The sequence below is a fragment of the Tursiops truncatus genome, chromosome 3 (assembly GCF_011762595.2).
Source record: "Tursiops truncatus isolate mTurTru1 chromosome 3, mTurTru1.mat.Y, whole genome shotgun sequence".
In the NCBI taxonomy this organism is placed as follows: Eukaryota; Metazoa; Chordata; class Mammalia; order Artiodactyla; family Delphinidae; genus Tursiops; species Tursiops truncatus.
Window position 1 is genome coordinate 165,360,990 of NC_047036.1, and position 19,828 is coordinate 165,380,817.

Here is a 19,828-nt window from a genome sequence, read left to right on the forward strand (position 1 = left end):
CCAGGGAGCAGATGTCTACTGGGTGCCCCATCAGGGCAGAGCTGGGGCCAGTGTGAGGAAGTACCAGGAAGTAAAAAACATAACCCTCCCAGGGAGATGTGTCCAGCCCAGGGCAGCTTAAAGCATTCCCGATCACAGGTGTCTTAGGAAACACTGAAGAAAAGGGGGCTTAGGACCAAGTTAAATAGGAAATGCTGCTTCCTCCATCCCTTCTTGCAGATCCACGTTGGCATAAAGGCTCTGAAAAGGCCTGCAGGAGAAAAATATCCAGTTAGCTTTGTTTAACTCAGCGTTGTCTAAATGTATTGGTATAAAATCCTTTTGGGAACGCATGTCTGGTGTGTTCCACGGAATATGTGCTGTAGACTGTTGACTGAACATTCGCGGCTGCCCAGCGGTGGAATTGGGGGAGTTCCCCACTCCTGAAGATGGGCAAAGAGAACCCCGATGCAGGGGACCCATGTGGCAGGGCACTTAGCAATGCTGCTGCATCCCCACCCTCACCTGCTTCCTCTCTTGTCATCCCACAGACGTGGACGAGTGTGACCTGAACCCCTACATCTGCCTCCATGGGGTCTGCGAGAACACAAGGGGTTCCTTTGTCTGCCACTGCCAGCTGGGTTACGTCGTCAGGAAGGGGGCCACAGGCTGCTCCGGTGAGCTGGTGGTCAGTGGAGCAGGCGAGGGGGCCCCCGAGGGGCCAACTTAGGGTTCGTGGGGTCTGCCCCATCCCTTGGAGCAGATTACAGCCAGACCTCATTCTTACACATTTCCACTGGTGGGGCCTCACGTTAAAGCAAAACTTAGGATCCGATCACGTGCTCCTGGGGCTCCCTTAACAGCTCTGCCGGGGGGAGCTCTGGGTCCCTTTGTATCCACACCAGTTCCCAGAGCATGCTAGCCTGATGCTCTTAAGTGGTACAGGGATGAACATTTAAACACTTCCGTAGTTCTTGTTTCAGCCTCCCAGGATTGCTGAACCCCCTGACCACAAACCTGGTGCCTCAGAACCACAGAAATCTACTCTCTCTAGAATTAACAGTTCTGGAGGCCAGAGTCTGAAATCATAGTGTCGGCAGGGTTGGTTCCTTCTTGGGGCCCCAGAGGGAGAATCTCTCCCATCCCTCTCTCCTCACTTCTGGTGGTGGCCATTGGTCCTTGGCGTCCTTGAACACACCATTCCAATCTCCACGTCCATCATCACAGGGTGTTCTCCTCTCTGTGTCCAAATTTCCCTCTTCTTATGAGGATGCCAGTCATTGGTTTTGAACCCACTGTAATCCAGGATGAGCTCATCTGATTTTGGTTACACCTACAAAGACCCTATTTCCAAAAAAGGCCACATTCAGAGGTTCTGGGAGTTACGATTGGAACACATTTTTTTGGGAGAACATAATTCTACCTGCCATAATTACATAGTTATTTTAATGCATACTGGAAAGAAACCTTGGAAAACAGTATCAAACCCGTGATTTCTTAGAGATCGTTGTTATTCTTCTTTTAAAATATGTTCACGTGAGTAAAAATGGGAGACAGTGTAAAGAAACTTTCAGCGAACAGCAGTTCATTTAGGCGGTGTATGAACATGGCCGAGACAAGTGTGATGCAAAATTGGTTGAGGATTAGACACACTGCTTTAGAAGGAAATCCTGCTTTAGAGAGGGAGCGTGTGCATTAGGACAGTTCCTCTTAGTCTCTGCCCTAAGTTTCTCATGCTGCCATTTCAGACCATTTCTGGGCGCTTCTAGGAGTCATGCCCTGTTGGGTTTGGGGGTTTTCCTCTTGGGCTCTGGGTGAAGGGGGAAGCTCCCGCAGTGGTGTGGGGACATGTCTGGGCCAGCCCTGCCCTAGGGAAGATCCTTGCTCTCTCCCTTGCTCCTGCACTGAGTCTTGCCACTCTGTACCTGAAGCCCTATTTCTACTGGGCCCAGGTTTCCCGGGGGTGTTGCATCCTCCACCCCCTCTCCTGGTCCTGCCCCTCCTATGCCTGGGTCCCTCTCCTCTCAGATGTGGACGAATGTGAGCTTGAGGGACACAGCTGTGATGGTCACGCCTCCTGCCTCAACGTCCCTGGGAGTTTCAGCTGCAGGTGCCAGCCAGGCTGGGTGGGGGATGGCTTCGAATGCCACGGTGAGTGCCTGAGGGCCGGAGGTCCGGGCAAGAGCTGTAGAGGTAGGTGGGGCGGTGCAGGGGGAGGCAGGTGGCAGGGAGGGGTGGCTGGGCTCAGGCATGTCCAGGGGGGCCGGTCAGGGCTGGGGTTGGAGGGTCTGCCTCCCTGCAGCCCCTCAGTGCACACACCCAGGGGACTCCGGGTCCCATCTCCTGCAGACCTGGATGAATGCGCCTTCCAGGAGCATGGGTGCAGCCCGAGAGCTGACTGCCTCAACACCCCCGGCTCCTACCGCTGTGCCTGCCCCCCGGGCTTTGCTGGGGACGGCTACTTCTGCGAAGGTGAGGTCAGGGGTTAGGATGGGAGGGCTGGAGGGGCCTGAGAGGCACAGCCATGGGGGCTGGATTCCAAGGTGGCCACAGTGGTCAGTTGGCTTCCCAACTTGCACTGATCCACCCACCCACCCCGTGGGTGCCGGAGAGGACATGCCTTCAGCATTTGGGGCCACAGGCCAGAGCCTGAGTCCCTGGAGGCAGTCTTCTCCCCTGGACTCAGAATGCATGGAGCCTTATGGATGTGGGGAACAGGAGAACTTGCTTACTTCCTGGCGGCCCTCCACCCCAGATCCTGAGTGACCAGGTCCCCTATCTGCTCCCTGGCCCTGACTTGGTCACCTGCCCTCCAAGTTCCCCGGGCTACTTGCCAGCTCCCTGGAACCCTGGGTGACTGAAGGATTTGAATGACAGGGGCCACCTGCCCACCCTGAGTGGGTTCTGGCCAGCTAACCCCCAGCCCTCTGTCTCTGGGTCCCCTTAGACAGGGACGAGTGTGCGGAGAATGTGGACCTTTGCGAGAATGGGCAGTGTCTCAATGCCCCCGGGGGGTACCGCTGTGAATGCGAGATGGGCTTCAACCCCACCGAGGACCAGCACGCCTGCCAGGGTGAGGTCTGGGGCTGCTGGGGTGTGGGCGGGTCCCTGGAGCCGCTGGCACTGGGGGTGACAGGAGCAGGATGCCAGGTGGGCTGGGCTGCGCTGAGCTGGGGTCCCCCCCCAGATGTGGACGAGTGTGTTCTCGGGAACCTGTGTGTGTTCGGGAGCTGTGAGAACCTGCCAGGCATGTTCCGCTGCGTCTGCGATGAGGGCTACGAGCTGGACCGCGGAGGTGGCAACTGCACAGGTGTGGGGTCCATGGGGCTGGGGAGGGGGCGTGCAGCTCATGTGTCCCAAACAGGGTTCAGCAGTAAATATTTTCAGGTTTCGGCCATACAGTCTCTGCCCTGTTGCTCGGAAACAGACACAGGCGATAAGTGAATGAATGAGCGTGCCTGTGTGCCAATAAAACTTTATTCACACAAACAGATAGGGGGCCGGATTTGGCCCACAGGTTGTAGTCTGCCAGCCCCTGGCTCAAAACATGTCCTGAATGTTGCTTTTTGTAGCTTAGCTCGTGGAATCTGGGGCAGGGAGAGCTGTCAAGGGCAAACCTCCAGGCCAAGTAGAACAGAGCAGGGGAGGGCGTGGGGTCGCCTGGGACAAGGCAGACCCCAGAGGCTGCTGTCCCATCAGACTTTCTTCCCGGGGGAGGATGTGACCTGGCCCCTAAGCCTGGCCCCCAACAGCCAGGGCTCGACTCCCTGGGAAGAAGGCAGGAGGGAAGTGGGTCAAGGGAGGGCTCCCTGCTGACGGTGCCCCCACCCCACAGATGTGAATGAGTGTGCAGACCCCGTGAACTGCATCAACGGCCTGTGTGTCAACACCCCCGGCAGCTACCTCTGCAACTGCCCCCAGGATTTTGAGCTGAACCCCAGCGGGGTGGGCTGCGTGGGTGAGCACGCACTCCACTCCGGGTGGGGCTTTGGGGTCAGTGGGCTGGATGGGGCCATAGCCTGGGTCACCCAGATCCACCTGCTCCTGACACACAGGCCCTTGGCCAGAGTGATCATCCCGATCGTCTGTTGAGATACAGCCTTCTGCTCTAGACAGACGGACAGACACATGCATAGAGTCACACATGCCCACAGAAATATGCATGCACACACTTCCACAGTCACACACACAGGCACCCATGCACACACAGACACACATAGAGTAACACAGAGTTACACGTACACAGAAGTGCAAACACACACACACACACACCATTTCTCCCCCACCACTTGCTAACCATCCCTTTCCGCCTCTTAAGACACCCGGGTCGGGAACTGTTTCCTGGACACACAGGACCGAGGGGACGGTGGCATTTCCTGCAGTGTGGAGATCGGGGTTGGCGTCACCCGAGCATCCTGCTGTTGCTCCCTGGGACGGGCCTGGGGCAACCCCTGTGAGCTGTGCCCGCTGGCCAATACCAGTGAGTCCCTGGGGGAGTGGGGGCGGGGGAAGGCAGAGACCTAGGCCTGGTCCAGGCTCCCGCAGGGCTTAGTGGGTCATCTCTGCTAAGGGAGGGACACTGGGGATGAGAGAGGGAGAAGGGCTCGCCCTGGGTCACACAGCATATTCTCAGCAGTTCATCATCTAGGTCTCTCCCCAAAGTCTCCTTCTGCCATCTCTTCCTGCAAATTCTTTGTGTGTTTATATTCGCTTGCTCACTCAGTCAATCAACAAACATTGAGCATTCCTCTGTGTCCTGTTGTAGGGGTGGGGACCTAGAGAAGGATGGACTGCAACTGCTGTACACTGCCCCTTACCCGTAAACCAACAGTCCCTGGACTGTTGAGAGTAGAACTATCCGAAGGGTCTGTTTGAGGCATAGTGATGGGTCAGGAGGAAGCCATGGAGAGGAAGGGGGTAAGGGAAGCCTTCCCAGCATAGGGACTTGAATGAGGTTTTGAAGGGTGAGTAGGAGTTTTCCAGGCAGAGTAGGGGAAAGCGTGTGGGGTGCAGTGGGAAGAGCATTTGCAAAGTCGTCAGGTGTCAAGTAGGGAGGCAGCTGTCCACCTATTCAGGTGTGTGTGTGTGTACATCCAGGGTCTTCCTTTCATGGGGGAAACTTGTGGTCACACTAGGGTCTGGTTGTGGATCACAAAGAATCCCTACCTACCCTGAGCTACTACCACAAGATCCATCTGCTCACATGTTGACTTGTGAGCACATGTTTACACACACACACACACACACACACACACTGGATCCCCCAGGATTGGCTCAATGTCTCTTGGTCCCAAGAGGCTGATCCCCCAAGAGGCTCAATGTCTCTTGGTCCCAAGAGGCTGAGGAGGTAAGGGATGTAATTTCTGTGCTAAAGGGATGTAAGGCCCACTCTTGAGCCCTTTCTAGGGGACCTCCTCTCCCCTGCTTCCCCTGAGCTTTGCCCAAATGCCCCATCCCACAGCCCCTCACAAGCACCTCTTTCCCTTGCAGCTGAGTACAGAACCCTGTGCCCGGGGGGTGAGGGCTTCCGGCCCAATCCCATCACCGTCATTCTGGAAGGTGAGTTCCTGGTAGACCATCCACTGATTGACCTTCCTCTCATTCCCCCCTCAGCGAGGAACAGAGTTGGGCCGCTTTGGGGTTGGGGGCAGATCCTCTCAGCCGTCTCCTCTTCCACCTGTTGGTTTATTGATTCATCCTTCTATCCAGCCCCCATCCACCCATCGATCCATTCATCTCTCCTCTACCCACCCATACGTCCATACCCTATTTATCCATTCTTCCTTCCTTCTTTCCTTCCATCCATTCATCCATCCATCCATCCATATATATAAGTATGTTCGTACATCTACTCACCCACCCACCCACCCATCCATCCACTCATTTATCTTTTCGTCCATTGACCCATTTGCTTATTCACCCATCTAGCACTTTTCATATCCACCCATGTACCCATCCACACATCCATCCTCCCATATCCATCCGTCCATCCATCCATCCATCTATCCATGGGGGTAATGAGATTGGAGAATTCCATCAAGACGGAACTTTGTGATGGATGGATAGATGAAAGGATGTTCTATCCAATGAAGGGAAAGAGGATGAATTCAGGGTGACATAGACCCAGGAGAGTCTGGGTGCAGCCTCCAAATATCCAACAGCTCTTGGGTATTCTTTTTTTTTTAATTAATTAATCTATTTTTGGCTGTGTTGGGTCTTCATTGCTGCACGTGGGCTTTCTCTAGTTGCGGCGAGCGGGGGCTACTCTTCACTGCAGTGTGCTTGCTTCTCATTGCGGTGGCTTCTCGTGGAGCACGGGCTCGCAGCGCGTGGGCTTCAGTAGTTGTGGCTCGCGTGCTCTAGAGCTCAGGCTCAGTAGTTGTGGTGCTAGGGCTTAGTTGCTCCATGGCATGTGAGATCTTCCCGGCCCGGGGATCGAACCCATGTCCCCTGCATTGGCAGGCGGATTCTTAACCACTGCACCACCAGGGAAGTCCCTGAGTATTCTTAAAGAAGCAGGACTGACTCTCCAGGACCCTGGAGAGCCCAGGGCAAGGCATGGGTGTCCCCCAAGTCCTCTGCTTGGATTTACCTTCCAATCACAGCTTCCTCACTTCCTGACAGACATTGACGAATGCCAGGAGCTGCCGGGGCTGTGCCAGGGGGGCAACTGTGTCAACACCTTCGGCAGCTTCCAGTGCGAGTGTCCACCTGGCTACCACCTCAATGAGGACACCCGCATCTGTGAGGGTGAGCTTGAACCCACCCCATCCTCCCTGCCTTCCTGCTCAGCCTCACCTCCTTTTCAGGTACTGGGGCCTCACATGCCCCTTGGAGTCTTCTCACCTGCTTTGTTGCCTGGGGCCCATTAGAAGGGTTGGGAAGGTTTCCTCGGAATGTCCCAATCTACCCTCTGCTCCGCTGCCCCCTCCCCGTCTCCCCATTGCCTGACCTCCAGCCTCCTTCCCACTCAGAAATGACCTGGCTTTATCTCGGTGACCATGCCCTTCTTCCCTTTGATTAAAAGCTGAGCAAGGCCCAGAGCTAAGAGGGGGAAGGGAAAGACACCAAAGGAACAGCCATACCTTTCCTTTTCACTTGTCTCCTTACTGTCCTCTTCTGCGTCTTAGTAACAATCAACAGTTAACTGGTGTCTGTGATTGCATGTCACCACGGTGCTGACATCTGCATTTGCCATTCGTTCATTCACCAAAACAGCCTCATGAGAAAGATGTTCCTATTATGACCCCATTTTTCAGATGCAGAAACTAAGGCTCAAGGGGGTTAAGTCACTTGAGAGGTACCAGCTAGTAAGTGATTGAAACTGGCTTTGAGCCCAGCCATCCTTATCCTTGAGTCTGAGCTCTTTTGATGCAATATATGAAATTCCTTCCTTCCTTCCTTCATCCATCCATCCATCTGTCCACCAATCCATTCTTTTTCTTCTTTTCAACAATATTAACTGAGCACCTGCATGCAACCAGACACTGACATCAGCACACGAGGACAGTAGATCTTTCACTCTGATCAGCACTCTTTAGAAACTCAAGGAAATGGTGAAAGAAGGGAGAGATCTAAGATTGAAAGCCCAATTTCCTTTCTACATGGAGGTGGGAGCTGTCAAACCAGAGTCAGAACCCGAAACGCTTGAAAAATATCTCATCCCTCCCTGCCTCCCCTATTCCGTAGACTCTCAAGGGAAAAAGGGAAAAGTCCTGTCCTCAGATATGGCCCTGTGTTGCATTTCTTGACTGTCACAGGGCAGGGAGACTTCAACCTGAATGTTAACCTTGGCTGTGGAGCCTCGCAGGGCCAGTTTGTGCCCTTGAGGGCTGCAGGCTTGCAGCATTTCCCAGCTTTCAGACTCAAGGGCCCTGTACTCCAAAGGGTGCCATTCCCCCACCCCTCCCACCCCCGCTTAGTTTAATGCTCTGCTGTCACCATCTTGAAATTCTTCATATACTTTGCCCTGGACAAATTCTGTAGCCAGTCCTTGTCAAACATTTTGTCTAACTCCTAGAATCACTAAGTCATATGGTAATTCTATGTTTGACTTTTTGAGGAACTGCCAAACTGTTTTCCACAGCACCTGCAGCATTTTGCATTTTCACCAGCAACATAAGAGGGTTCTAGTTTCTCCACATCATTATCAACACTTGTTATTTTCCATTGTGTAAAATATTATCCTAGTGGGTGTGAAATGGTATCTCATTGTGGTTTTGATTTGTATTTTCCTAATGACTAATGAGGTTGAGTACCTTTGGAGAAATGTCTATTTAGGTCTTTTGCCCATTTTAAAATTGGATTGTTTCCCTTTCTGTTGTTGAGTTGTGGGAGTTCTTTATATATACTGGATATAAGACTCCCATCAGATATGTGATTTGCAAAGAGTTTCTCCAGTTCTGTGAGTTGTCTTTTCACTTTCTCGATAGTGTCTGCTGATGCACAGCAGGTTTAAATTCTGATGAAATCCAATTTATCTGTTTCATTTTTCCTTTTGTGGTTTGTGCTTTTGGTGTCATATCTAAGAATCCATTTGCTAAACACAAGGTCATTAAGATTTACCCCTATGTTTTCTTCCAAGAGTTTTATGGTTTTAGCTCTCATGTTTAGGTCTTCTATTTTGAGTTAATTTTTGTATATGGTGTGAGGTAGGGATCCAACTTCATTCTTTTGCCTGTTGGTATCTAACTGTCCCAGCACCATTGGCTGAAGAGACTTCTTTCTGCACTTTGGTGAAAATCAATTGACTGTAGATGTCTTGGTTTGTTTCTGGTCTCTAAATTCTGTTCCACTGATTTATAGTTCTATCCTCATGCCAGTACCACTCTGTTTTGATTACTGTAGCATTGTAAGTAGGTTTTGAAATGGGAAAGTGTGACTCCTCCAACTTTATTTTCTTTTCTCAATATTGTTTTGGCTGTTTGGGGTCCCTTACAATTTCATATGAATGTTAGGATCAGCTTTTCCATTTCTGCCAAAAGAAGAGAAGTCACTGGGATTTTGATGGGAATTACATTGAATCTATAGATCACTTTAGGGAGTATTGCGATTTTAACAATAATGAGTCTTTTCATCCATGTACACAGAATGTCTTTCCATTTATTTAGGTCTTCTCTAATTTTTTTCAGAAATGTTTTATAGTTTTCTGTGTACCAGTCTTTCACCTCTTGGGTTAAATTTATTCTTAAGTATTTAATCTTTTGGATTCTATTATAATTGGAATTATTTTCTTAATTTCCTTTTCAGTTGCTTTTTGGTAGTTTGTAGAAATACAACTGAAATTTCTATGTCAGTGTGTTGATCTTGCATTCTGCGTTGTGCCCGCTTCATTTATTAGCGCTAATAGTTTTCATTCTGTGGGTTCTCTAGGATATTTTATATATCAGATCCCCTGGTTTTGTAAGTTTTTGACGGGATTCCTGAGTTCCTCAAAAGTTCATTTTGTCAGTTTTTGCTCAGCTCAGTAGCTGTTTTTGTGGAGGAATAAAGCTCTGACATTCCCTATTCTGCCATTTTTGGAAATGTCACTCCTAGCTTGCTAATACTCCACCACCTGTTTTTGTATAGCCCACTAAGAATGCTTTTCACATTTTTAGGTTATTGGAAAAAATCAAAAGGAGAATAATACTTTGTGCCGCATGAAAATGACATGAAATGCACATTTCAGGGGCCATAGATCAAGTTTTACTGGCGCACAGCATGCTAGTTTGTTTACCCATTGTCTATGGCTGGCTGCCTTCACACTACCACGGCAAAGTGAATAGCTCATCAGAGACCATTGTTTGGCTCGCGAAACTGAAAAAAATATTTACTTCCAGCCCTTTACAGAAAATGTGTGCTGCTTCTGGACTAAGGGATCAATGAGATTGAGAATCAACTTTTTTCTTTCAAGAATATTTTATTCATAGGGTTCTTGCTTCCTATTGCATCACACCGGGAAGCACATGATTGCCCCACTCTTGGTGATAATATCATTAAATGAGCTCAGATCATATTTTTTCTTACTAGAAGTGGGATCATAGTAAACTTTTTTCCCCACCTAATACTGTGCCGTGTCTTTACGCATCACTAAGATGTCCGTGCATTTTAACCTAATCTTGAAACTCAACTCAACCGCATAGTGAAGTGGCTCTAGCAGACCTGGGGTGGGGAGTTATCCAGACAATTCCTGGATGCAGACAATTCCTCCCTCCCCCTGCAGACATCGATGAATGCTCTGCACACTCGGGCATCTGTGGCCCTGGTACCTGCTACAACACTCTGGGGAACTACACTTGTGTCTGCCCAGCGGAATACCTGCAAGTCAACGGTGGCAACAACTGCATGGGTACGAAGTGTGATGATGGGGGACCCCAGCCGTTGTGGGGAAAGCACTCGGGTGTGGGAGGGGCTCCTGGGAGTCTCCAAGCCTTGGAAGAGTGTGGAGAGGCATGTTTGTGGGAGGAGAGAGGGAGGGTGAGTGTATTTGAGATGCTGGTATGCAGCAGTGAGCAAGGCTGCAGGGCTCAGGGACCCAGGGCTGCCGTGTATGGTTGTCCAGGTTGTGCACTGCCCGAGAAGGGCTAAACATGAAGGGCACCCTCATGTGTGTTGGGAAGAAGTCAAGCCAGTAATCTCCAAATGGGTTTATGAATGAGTTCCTATCTCTCTGGCTCTCTTCCTCTGGTGTCTCTTGCCTGCATCCTTCACCCCAACCCAACTGCAGACATGAGGAAGAGTGTCTGCTTCCGGCACTATAACGGTACATGTCGGAATGAGCTGACCTTTAACGTGACCCGGAAGACGTGCTGCTGTTCTTACAACATTGGCCAGGCCTGGAATAGACCCTGCGAGGCCTGCCCAACTCCTGCCAGCCGTAAGTGCCCCTCCCTGGCCTTCATTCCAGCTTGGCCCTTTTTAATGCAGTGTTTAATGAGGCATACCGCACTTAGAACTCCCAGATGAGTCTGTTGTTTTGATGAGAGCTGAAGAGTTGAAGTTCCATCCCAGTCAACATATGGAAAAATCAATACTTTTAAGGAGGGCAAGGCATCCTTCTATTTCACAGACTCGGGGAATTCAGGATGGATCAGTGAGGCTTTCATTTGTGCTAAAGAACCTTGAACACTCACAGATTATTTGGTGGGGTGCGGGGGTCAGTGAGTGAGTGCCTAGGGCCAGAGAGAAAAGCACAGCTGGTTGGAGGCACCAGGGCCCCATGAGCTGCGGGCGGAGCAAGCTTGCAGAAGCTCTGAGGAGGATTACAGAAATGTCGGTCAGGATGAGGAAGGGTATTCCAGGCAAGGAACAGCAGGAGCAAAGTCCTGAAAGAAGGACTGAGCAGAAGAACTTTTTGGGAGTTGGGATGAGACCTATTAGGATGATCTAGCAACCAGTCCAGGCATCAGAAAAAGCTGCAGGAATGGAGCGGTGAGTAGAGGGGATAACTAGGGGGTTACAAGTTTATTAGTGCTATGGACTGAATGTTTGAGTTCCCCCCAAATTCATATGTTGGGGCCCTAACCCCCAGTGTGATGGCATTTGGAGGTGGAGCCTTTGGGAGTTAATTAGGTCATGTGGATGGAGCCCCTAAATGCGATTAGTGCCCTTATAAGAAGAGACACAAGAAACGTTCTCTCTTTGCCACGTGAAGACACAGCAAGAAGACAGACAGGAAGAGTTCTCAGCAGACACCACATCTGCTGGTGCCTTGATCTGGGACTTCCCAGCCTGCAGCGCTGTGAGAAGTAAACGTTGGTTATTGAAGCCATCCAGTTCATGGTATTTCCTTATAGCAGCCTGAACTAAGACAATTAGTTTCCTAGGGTTGTGGCAACAAATACCACAAACTTGGTGGCTTAAGAAAAAAAAAGAACACCAGAAACGTATTTTCTCACAGTCTTGGAGGCTAGATGTCATAAATCAAGGTGTGGGCAGGGTCACGCTTCCTTCAGAGGATCTAGGGATGAATTCTTACTTGCTTCGTCCAGGTTCTGGTGGTTCCAGGCATTCTTTGGTATTGCTTGGCTTGTACCTGCGTCTCCTCCATCTCTGCCTTCAACTCATATGGCTTCTCCCTGTGTCTCCACATGTCTCTTCATTTCTTATAAGGACACCAATCATTGCATCAGGGCTCCTCTGATCCAGGATGACTTTCACTTGACTGTATCTGCAAAGACCCTATTTCCCAAAAAGGTCACATTCAGAGGGTCTGGGTGGACATGAACTTTGGGGGTGGAGGGTCATTATTCAGCCCAGTGTAGTGGTATGAGAAGGGGTCATTACTGGCTGTCTCTGAGTGCCGGGCCCTGTTCTGGGTTCTAGGAAATAAGAATAAGGTAGACCCAAGCTGTGCAGTCTGGGAGGAAACTGCAGACAGCCAAGTCTGGTCATGAGATTGTCAAGACAGATCAAATGTCACTCACAGATTATGTGCTGGGAGTTAGGTACCTACCTGAATCTTAGGCACCTGAATCTGAGGTGCAGGTTGAATATGATGAGACAGAAGTCCACACTAGGCATAGGGGCCACTGAGATTGGTCTGTTCTCATCATGATACAGGCAGAAGAGCGAGTGAGGAGCAGGGCAGGGACCTGGGGAAAGGTGGCACTGCCCAAATGCCTGCCCATGTCTATCAGGTGGGTCCAGGGACACCCACCCACCTGGGAATCTAGGTCGGGCAAGCAGCATCTTGGTGTCAGCAGTGGGATACAGTCAGAGAGTGAATTGCCCTGGAAGAGCCAAAGGATGGCGTCATCAGCTGTCCAGGGCCAGAGTGGTGGGCTGCCCAGAGTCCTCAAGGTTGAAGTGGACTATGCTAGGGAACAGCAAAGGGAACAGCATATGCAAAGTTCCGGTAGCATGACAGAGCAGGACACATCCAGACATGGAATGAAATCATATAACAGGAGGGCAGGAGATGCTGTTGGAGGAAAGGTGGGACTGAGGGTGAAGGTTCTTGAGGTCCATACTGAAGAGTCTGCATTTTATAGTGAGGACAGTGGGGTGTAGCTGGTGGCACTCACGCAGGGAAGAGATGAGGGAGGTCATGTCTATGTGTTAGAAGATCACACCACACAGGCGAATGGCACCCGTAACCCTCCCAGCGCTGGTCAGAGTGGAGGGAGGGAGAGGGACTAGTTGTCAGGGGCCAGGTGAGCACTGGGCTACAGGGATGGACAAGCTGATCAGAGGAGGAGGAGGTGTCCTCCCAGGGAGGCTGCAGCCCCAGCGCCCTGCCTTCCCCATTCTCCTTTGCCCAGTGGATTACCAGATCCTGTGTGGAAACCAGGTTCCCGGGTTCGTCATTGACATCCACACAGGGAAGCCCCTCGGTGAGTGACCACCACCCTCCTGTCTGTAGCCCCAGGTCACTCTGTGCCCAGAGCCCTGCCCCCTCTCTTCCTCTCCCCCCACAGCTCTTTCCCTTCCACCCTCCCCTACCCCACACCCTCATTCTTCCAACTCCCCAGGCCAGGAATCCTGACCCTTTTTTAAAAAAAGCAATGAGAGTATTTTTATTAACTTGTTATTCATTTTTTAAACTTCTGTAAAAATACACATAACATTTACCATTTTAACCATTTTTATGTGTCCAGTTCAATGGCATCGATTACATTCACACTGTTGTGCAACCATCCCCACCATGCATCTCCAGAACTTTCCATCTTCGCAAACTGCAACTCTGTCCCCATGAAACACTAACTCCCATCCCCCTCCCCCAGCTCCTGGGAACCCCCATTCTACTTTCTGTATGTAAATCTGACCTCATAGAAACAGATTCGTACAGTATTTGTCCTTTTGTGTCTGTCTTATTTCACTCGGCATAATGCCCCCAAGGTTCATCCGTGTTGCAGTGGAGCAGAACGCTCCCTTTTTAAGTTAAATGAGGTTTTGTGCAATTCAATACCTGAATGCCAAATTTCAGCTGTGCGGTGTTTCATTGATGAACCTATTTTCAGTTGTTTTCATTCCACCGTTGTATTCTCCTTATTTTCAACAATTGGAACAGAGCAGATAAGAGCAACTCCCCCTCCAGTCACCCCCTCAAATCTAAGTCTCCTTCATACTCTCCCAAGGTCATAACTCAGTCTCCCATGGATGGATACAGGCTGATTCCAGGTTCTTTTATATGAACAATAGATTTATTGATTTATAATTCATGCTTTACACCTGGAGTATTTCTTTCTAGTTCTTTTTTTTTTTTTTTTTGTGGTACGCGGGCCTCTCACTGCTGTGGCCTCTCCTGTTGCGGAGCACAGGCTCCGGACGCGCAGGCCCAGCCGCCATGGCCCACGGGCCCAGCCGCTCCGCGGCACGCGGGATCCTCCCAGACCGGGGCACGAACCCGCGTCCCCTGCATCGGCAGGCGGACTCTCAACCACTGCGCCACCAGGGAAGCCCTCTTTCTAGTTCTTTCTTCATGCATTTAAACACACATAGAGATCCACCCTTGAAAATGTATGGCATTGTTTTCTGGGGAGTTGGACATAAATTCTGTGCTTTCTTATGTCTTGTCTGCAACTTATTTTTCTCACCCAGCAAAGAGTCGTGAAGAACCAACCAGGTTACTACATGCAGCACTGCCTCCCTCTTTGCCCTGCTTTGTAGTATTCCATACATGGACACATCCCAGGTCATAAGTCAGTCCCCCATGGATGGACACATAGGCAGATTCTAGGTTCTTTTATATAAACAACAGCTTTATTGAGATATAATTCACTTCACCCATCAAAAGCGCACAATTCAGTGGGTTTTCGTATATTCACAGAGTTGTGCCCCATCACTTCAATTGAAGTTTGAACATTTCATCACACAAAAAGAAACCCTGTCCCCATGAGCAGCCATTCCCTGTTCTGCCTTCCCCCAACCCCTGGCAACCACTATTCCGCTTTCCATCTCTTTGGATTTGCCTGTTCTGGACGTTTCATATAAATGGAATCGTACGGTATTTGTCCTTTGGGGACTGGCTTCTCTCACTGAGCATCATGTTTTCAAGGTTCTTCCACGTTGTAGTGAGTGTCAGTGTGTCACCCCTTTTTCAGGATGAATCGTATTCCCTTGTAGGGAGGGACCACATTTTGTCATCCATTCCTCCGGTGATGTTTCCAGTTTCTCGCTAAACGTCACCACAGGTCCTCCCGTGCAGCTTCCTGCTCACACACGGGACTGCCTCGTTCCCGGAGACCCCACAAAGCAGGCTTGCTGGGTCACAGCAAATGTGCATTTTTGTTGAGAAAGAGGCTTTCTCCCCCTGCCTTCCCTCCCACATCCTGATTTCTTTCCGGTGCGAGCAGATATAGTTTGGCCACTGCAGGATTTTTCAAGTGTGTGCTGGTTGGGGGACACATCTTCTCCTAGACCGCATGATCTCTTAGGTCAGGGTCCCCAGACGTTGCCGGGAGCTGAGCTGCTCCTGACGGCTGGCGCCCTCCCCAGACATCGACGAGTGTGGGGAGATCCCTGCCATCTGTGCCAGTGGCGTCTGCATCAACCAGATTGGGAGCTTCCGCTGCGAGTGCCCCACGGGCTTCAGCTACAACAGGGTGCTGCTGGTCTGCGAAGGTGCCGCCCCCCTGCCTCCCCAGCCCCGGGTGGGATGCTGGTCCCCCCTCCCAGCCTGTGCTCTCTGGGCAAGTCTCTTAAACCCCGTGAGCCTCAGTTTCCCCCTCTGTGTATGGGGCTAACACCTTTCCGAGGGGCTCCATCCCACATCACCCTGCTCAGTGTGGTTCTGGAGGGACCACCTGCTCTGAAGTGGGGGGGGGGAGGGCTGGGTTTAGGGTTTGATTCTGCAGGGAAGCGTCTCTTTCAACCCCACCCCGCTGGCTGTACTCCCCAGATGTGGACGAGTGTGCCAGCGGGGAGAGCCCCTGCCAGCAGAATGCCAACTGCATCAACATCCCCGGCAGCTACCGCTGCAAGTGCGCCCGAGGGTACAAGCTGTCGCCAGGGGGTGCTTGTGTGGGTAAGTGGGGACCCCAGTAGGGAGGTGAGGGAGTGGGGTGTAGGACAAAGCCAGACTCTGCCTCCCGCTGTGACTTGGGTAGGGCACGGCTCTGTCCGGGCTTTGTTCCTTGGCTGTACTTTTTTTTTGGGGGGTGGGCGGGGTGGCTGTGCCGCACGGCTTGCAGGGTCTTAGTTCCCTGACCAGGGATCGAACCCGTGCCCCACTGCAGTGGAAGCGTGGAGTTATAAGCTGTGGGCTGCCCGGGAATTCCCTCCTTGGCTGTACTTTGGGGTGGGGGTGCTGAGAGCATCTGTTAAGGGGAGTCGTGAGGGTGAAATGGGAGGTGAAGCATTTCCCCTGGGACAGCAGCTAAAACGGGTAGGCGGTCGGGCTCTCCCACTGCCACGTGTGACGGCTCGCAACACACTGTGGGGTGGGGACTCTGCGGGGCACCACACTCCCTGCCCTCCCTCAGGACGGAATGAGTGTCGGGAGATCCCAAACGTCTGTAGCCATGGCGACTGTGTGGACACAGCTGATAGCTACATGTGCCTGTGTCACCGTGGCTTCCGGGCTTCCGCAGACCAGACCCTGTGCATGGGTGAGAGCCCCCTCTGCTCCTTCCTCTTAGGCCAGGCTGCCAAGGGCGAGGGGCCATGGGTCTACACCTCCCCTGGGGTGGGGGTGGTGCTTCTGCCCATCCTGATTCACAGACTCACAGCTGTGAGCCCTGGCACCTAAGACCTTGGGTAAATGACTTATTCACCTCCCTGCACCTCAGTTTTCCCATCTATAGAATGGAAGTGATAAATAGGGATATTTCCCAGCCATCACTTCCCATCCACCTGGGCAGGGTGAAGTACAGGAGAGGGGGGCTGGGTCCAGCCAGGCCCTCACTGCCCAAGCTGCCCGATGCCCTGGGTGAGCTGGGCGGGGATCAGGGGCTTTGCTCTGGCAGACGTCGACGAGTGTGACCAGCAGCCATGCGGAAATGGGACCTGCAAGAATATCGTCGGCTCCTACAGCTGCCTCTGCTTCCCTGGCTTTGTGGCGACACACAACGGACATTGCGTGGGTGAGCTGCCCAGGCTGGTGGGCAAGCCTCAGTGCACCCCCACTGAAAAGTGGGTCCTTGGCTTGAGGACACCCCTCTGAAATACAGGATCTCGCCCCAGGGATACCTTCAGGAAAACAACCTCAGGGGATTGAAAACTAGTTAACCGTAAAGTTCTCCAAACCCCTTCGATTGTCAAGTACCAAGGGTCCCTCACTAGAGCCTACACTCAGGTCGATAAGAAGGAGATGGACAGTACAGAGAGAAAAGTGAACAGTGAAGACAAGACGTGGGTGGTGTGATGCTGGCAGTTCAGTGCAGTGGTTGAAAGTGGATTCCAAGGTCAGGTGGTGTGAGTTCAAATCCCAGCTTTGCCATCTGCCAGCTGTGTGACCCTAGGCAAGTCGTTTACCTTTCTGTGCTTCCGTTTCCTTCTCTGTAAAAAGAAGATTAATAGTAGTACCTACCTATCTTAATATCAGGCCAAATTGACTTCTTCTTTTTTTATAAATTTATTTAATTTTTTGTTTATTTATTTATGGCTGTGTTGGGTCTTCGTTGCTGCTTGCGGGCTTTTATTTTAGTTGCAGCGAGCAGGGGCTACTCTTCGTTGCGGTGTGTGGGCTTCTCATTGCGGTGGCTTCTCTTGTCGCGGAGCATGGGCTCTAGGCGCGTGGGCTTCAGTAGTTGTGGCATGCAGGGTCAGCAGTTGTGGCTCGCGGGCTCTAAAGCGCAGGCTCATTAGTTGTGGCATAGGGGCTTAGTTGCTCCGTGGCATGTGGGATCTTCCCGGACCAGGGCTCGAACCTGTGTCCCCTGCATTGGCAGGTGGATTCTCAACCACTGCACCACCAGGGAAGCCCCCAGATTGACTTCTGAACAAGGAATATTACCAGAAATAAAGAGAGTCAATATGTATTGATTAAAGGGTCGTTTTTCTGAGAAGACATAACAATCATAAATGCATATGCAGCTAGCAAGAGAGCTTCAAAACACATGAAGTAAACATTGATAGAACGGAAAAAGAAATAGACAAATTCATAATTACAGTTAGAGGCTTTAACATTCCTTCCTCAATAATAGAGGGAACAAGTAGAAGATCGGTAAGAATATAGAACACCTGCACAATCATGTGAACCACCTAGACCTGAGTGATATTTATAGAACATCCCAGAACATACATTCTTCTCAGGTGCACATGGACCTTCACCAGGAAAGACCATATTCTGGGCCATAAGGTAAACAACAAAATTTTAAAAATTGAGGTTACACAAGATAGGTCCTTGGAATGTAAGTGAATTAAACTAGAAATCAGGCACAGAAAGATATCCAGAAAATCCCCAAATGTTTGGAAGTTAAATAATACACTCCCAAAGAATCCATAGAAAAAGGAACAAATCATAAAGAAAATTAGAAAACATTTTGAATTAAATGAAAACGAAAACACAACAAAATTGGTGGGATGCAGCTAAGGTAGTATGTACAGGCAAATTCATACCCTTAAGATGCTCATATTAGAGAATATTGGTGTCTGCTTTATAGGATAGTTGGAGGGTTAATATACAGCTGGTATATAAGTGCTCAGTAAATTGAAGTCATTGCCATCAACTCTGTGAACAGAAGAGCAAGGGAGGCTCAGAGCCCTAGGCTATGTGGGTGACCCCAGTGGCCCATCTTCCATCTGCAGACATGGATGAATGCACCACCATCGTGGGGCAGGTGTGCCGATTTGGCCAGTGCCTCAACACAGCAGGCTCCTTCCACTGCCTCTGCCAGGATGGCTTTGAGCTCACAAGTGATGGGAAGAACTGCATAGGTGAGTCTCACCATGGTGCTGGAAGCCATCTCAGCCTGCCCCTACTCTAAGTTTACCTTCAGTTGGTACTTCCAAGTGAACATGGTTCCATTTCGTAAGCATGCATTGATTTTAAGGTATAAAACCAGCACATCACACCCATGTTTTCACAGGGTTTGTGATTTAGGGTGAGGCTGTCTTGAAGCTCTAAGTTTTATGAAGTATGGTATAATAGAGGTGTTGAATGGATGCCGTGAAAACCATGAAAGGGGTGTGTGAGTGGCTTGAGATTAGGAACTTTGCTTCCCCTTCCCCTGGCTCCACCTATAACCCCCATCAAGACCGAGAATATTCTTCTCCAGATGTCCCTGTTTTCCTGAGTATCAGCCCTTCCTCTGGATCCAGAAAGGCTTGTCTGGGGGCCTTGGCCATCATGCAGTGACCATAGGTGCCGGTCCTAGCCCCAGGCAAGCCCCTGCCACCAGCTGTTGCTGGGACCCCTCCTCCTCCTCTCCCCAGACGCCAACGAGTGTCTCAGCCTCGCGGGAACCTGCCTGCCAGGTACTTGCCAGAACCTTGAGGGCTCCTTCCGCTGCATCTGTCCCCCCGGCTTCCAGGTTCAGAGTGACCACTGTGTCGGTGAGTGTCTGGCCTCACCTCCCAGCTCTGGAGCCAGGGAGGTACTTCCGGGCCTCTGTTCTTCCCCCATCTGTAAAATGGGAATGCCAGCTGGGGTGGTGGTGAGTGAAGAGATGCAGTTAGCACAGCACCCCGTACAGCTCCATATACTGTTATTGTTCTTAGGATGCTCTCTTGGCTCAGGGCGCTCTCTCTCTGGGGCCCCCAGGCTTCCTCGTGAATCCTATAGAATGGGCATGGGTGTGGGTCTCACTGCACCAAACATGGAACTTCTCGCTTGATGAGTGGTGGTCAAGGACCAGTCTGGCCTGAACACCTCTGGTCCACTCATCCACTTGGACTAGGCTTGTACAGTCTGGGCTAATGTGGGCCAGCCTGGGCTTCGCAGATGGGCTAGCCTAGTACAACGCAAGCTAACTTCTTCCACTGT

General features: G+C 51.0%; 1 protein-coding gene across 1 annotated transcript in view; it reads left to right on the plus strand.

Annotated features, from left to right (window-relative positions):
- Positions 1-19,828, plus strand: part of FBN3 (fibrillin 3) — a 59,691-nt gene that overhangs the window by 21,839 nt on the left and 18,024 nt on the right. Inside the window, exons 29-46 of the mRNA XM_033855111.2 lie at positions 531-656; positions 2,008-2,130; positions 2,329-2,451; positions 2,927-3,052; positions 3,167-3,289; positions 3,815-3,937; positions 4,298-4,459; positions 5,470-5,538; positions 6,604-6,729; positions 10,184-10,309; positions 10,688-10,837; positions 13,224-13,295; positions 15,400-15,525; positions 15,803-15,928; positions 16,386-16,511; positions 16,869-16,985; positions 18,652-18,780; positions 19,279-19,398. Of these exons, the coding sequence (XP_033711002.1) occupies positions 531-656; positions 2,008-2,130; positions 2,329-2,451; positions 2,927-3,052; positions 3,167-3,289; positions 3,815-3,937; positions 4,298-4,459; positions 5,470-5,538; positions 6,604-6,729; positions 10,184-10,309; positions 10,688-10,837; positions 13,224-13,295; positions 15,400-15,525; positions 15,803-15,928; positions 16,386-16,511; positions 16,869-16,985; positions 18,652-18,780; positions 19,279-19,398 (2,193 nt within the window). The remainder of the gene's footprint in view (positions 1-530; positions 657-2,007; positions 2,131-2,328; positions 2,452-2,926; positions 3,053-3,166; positions 3,290-3,814; positions 3,938-4,297; positions 4,460-5,469; positions 5,539-6,603; positions 6,730-10,183; positions 10,310-10,687; positions 10,838-13,223; positions 13,296-15,399; positions 15,526-15,802; positions 15,929-16,385; positions 16,512-16,868; positions 16,986-18,651; positions 18,781-19,278; positions 19,399-19,828) is intronic.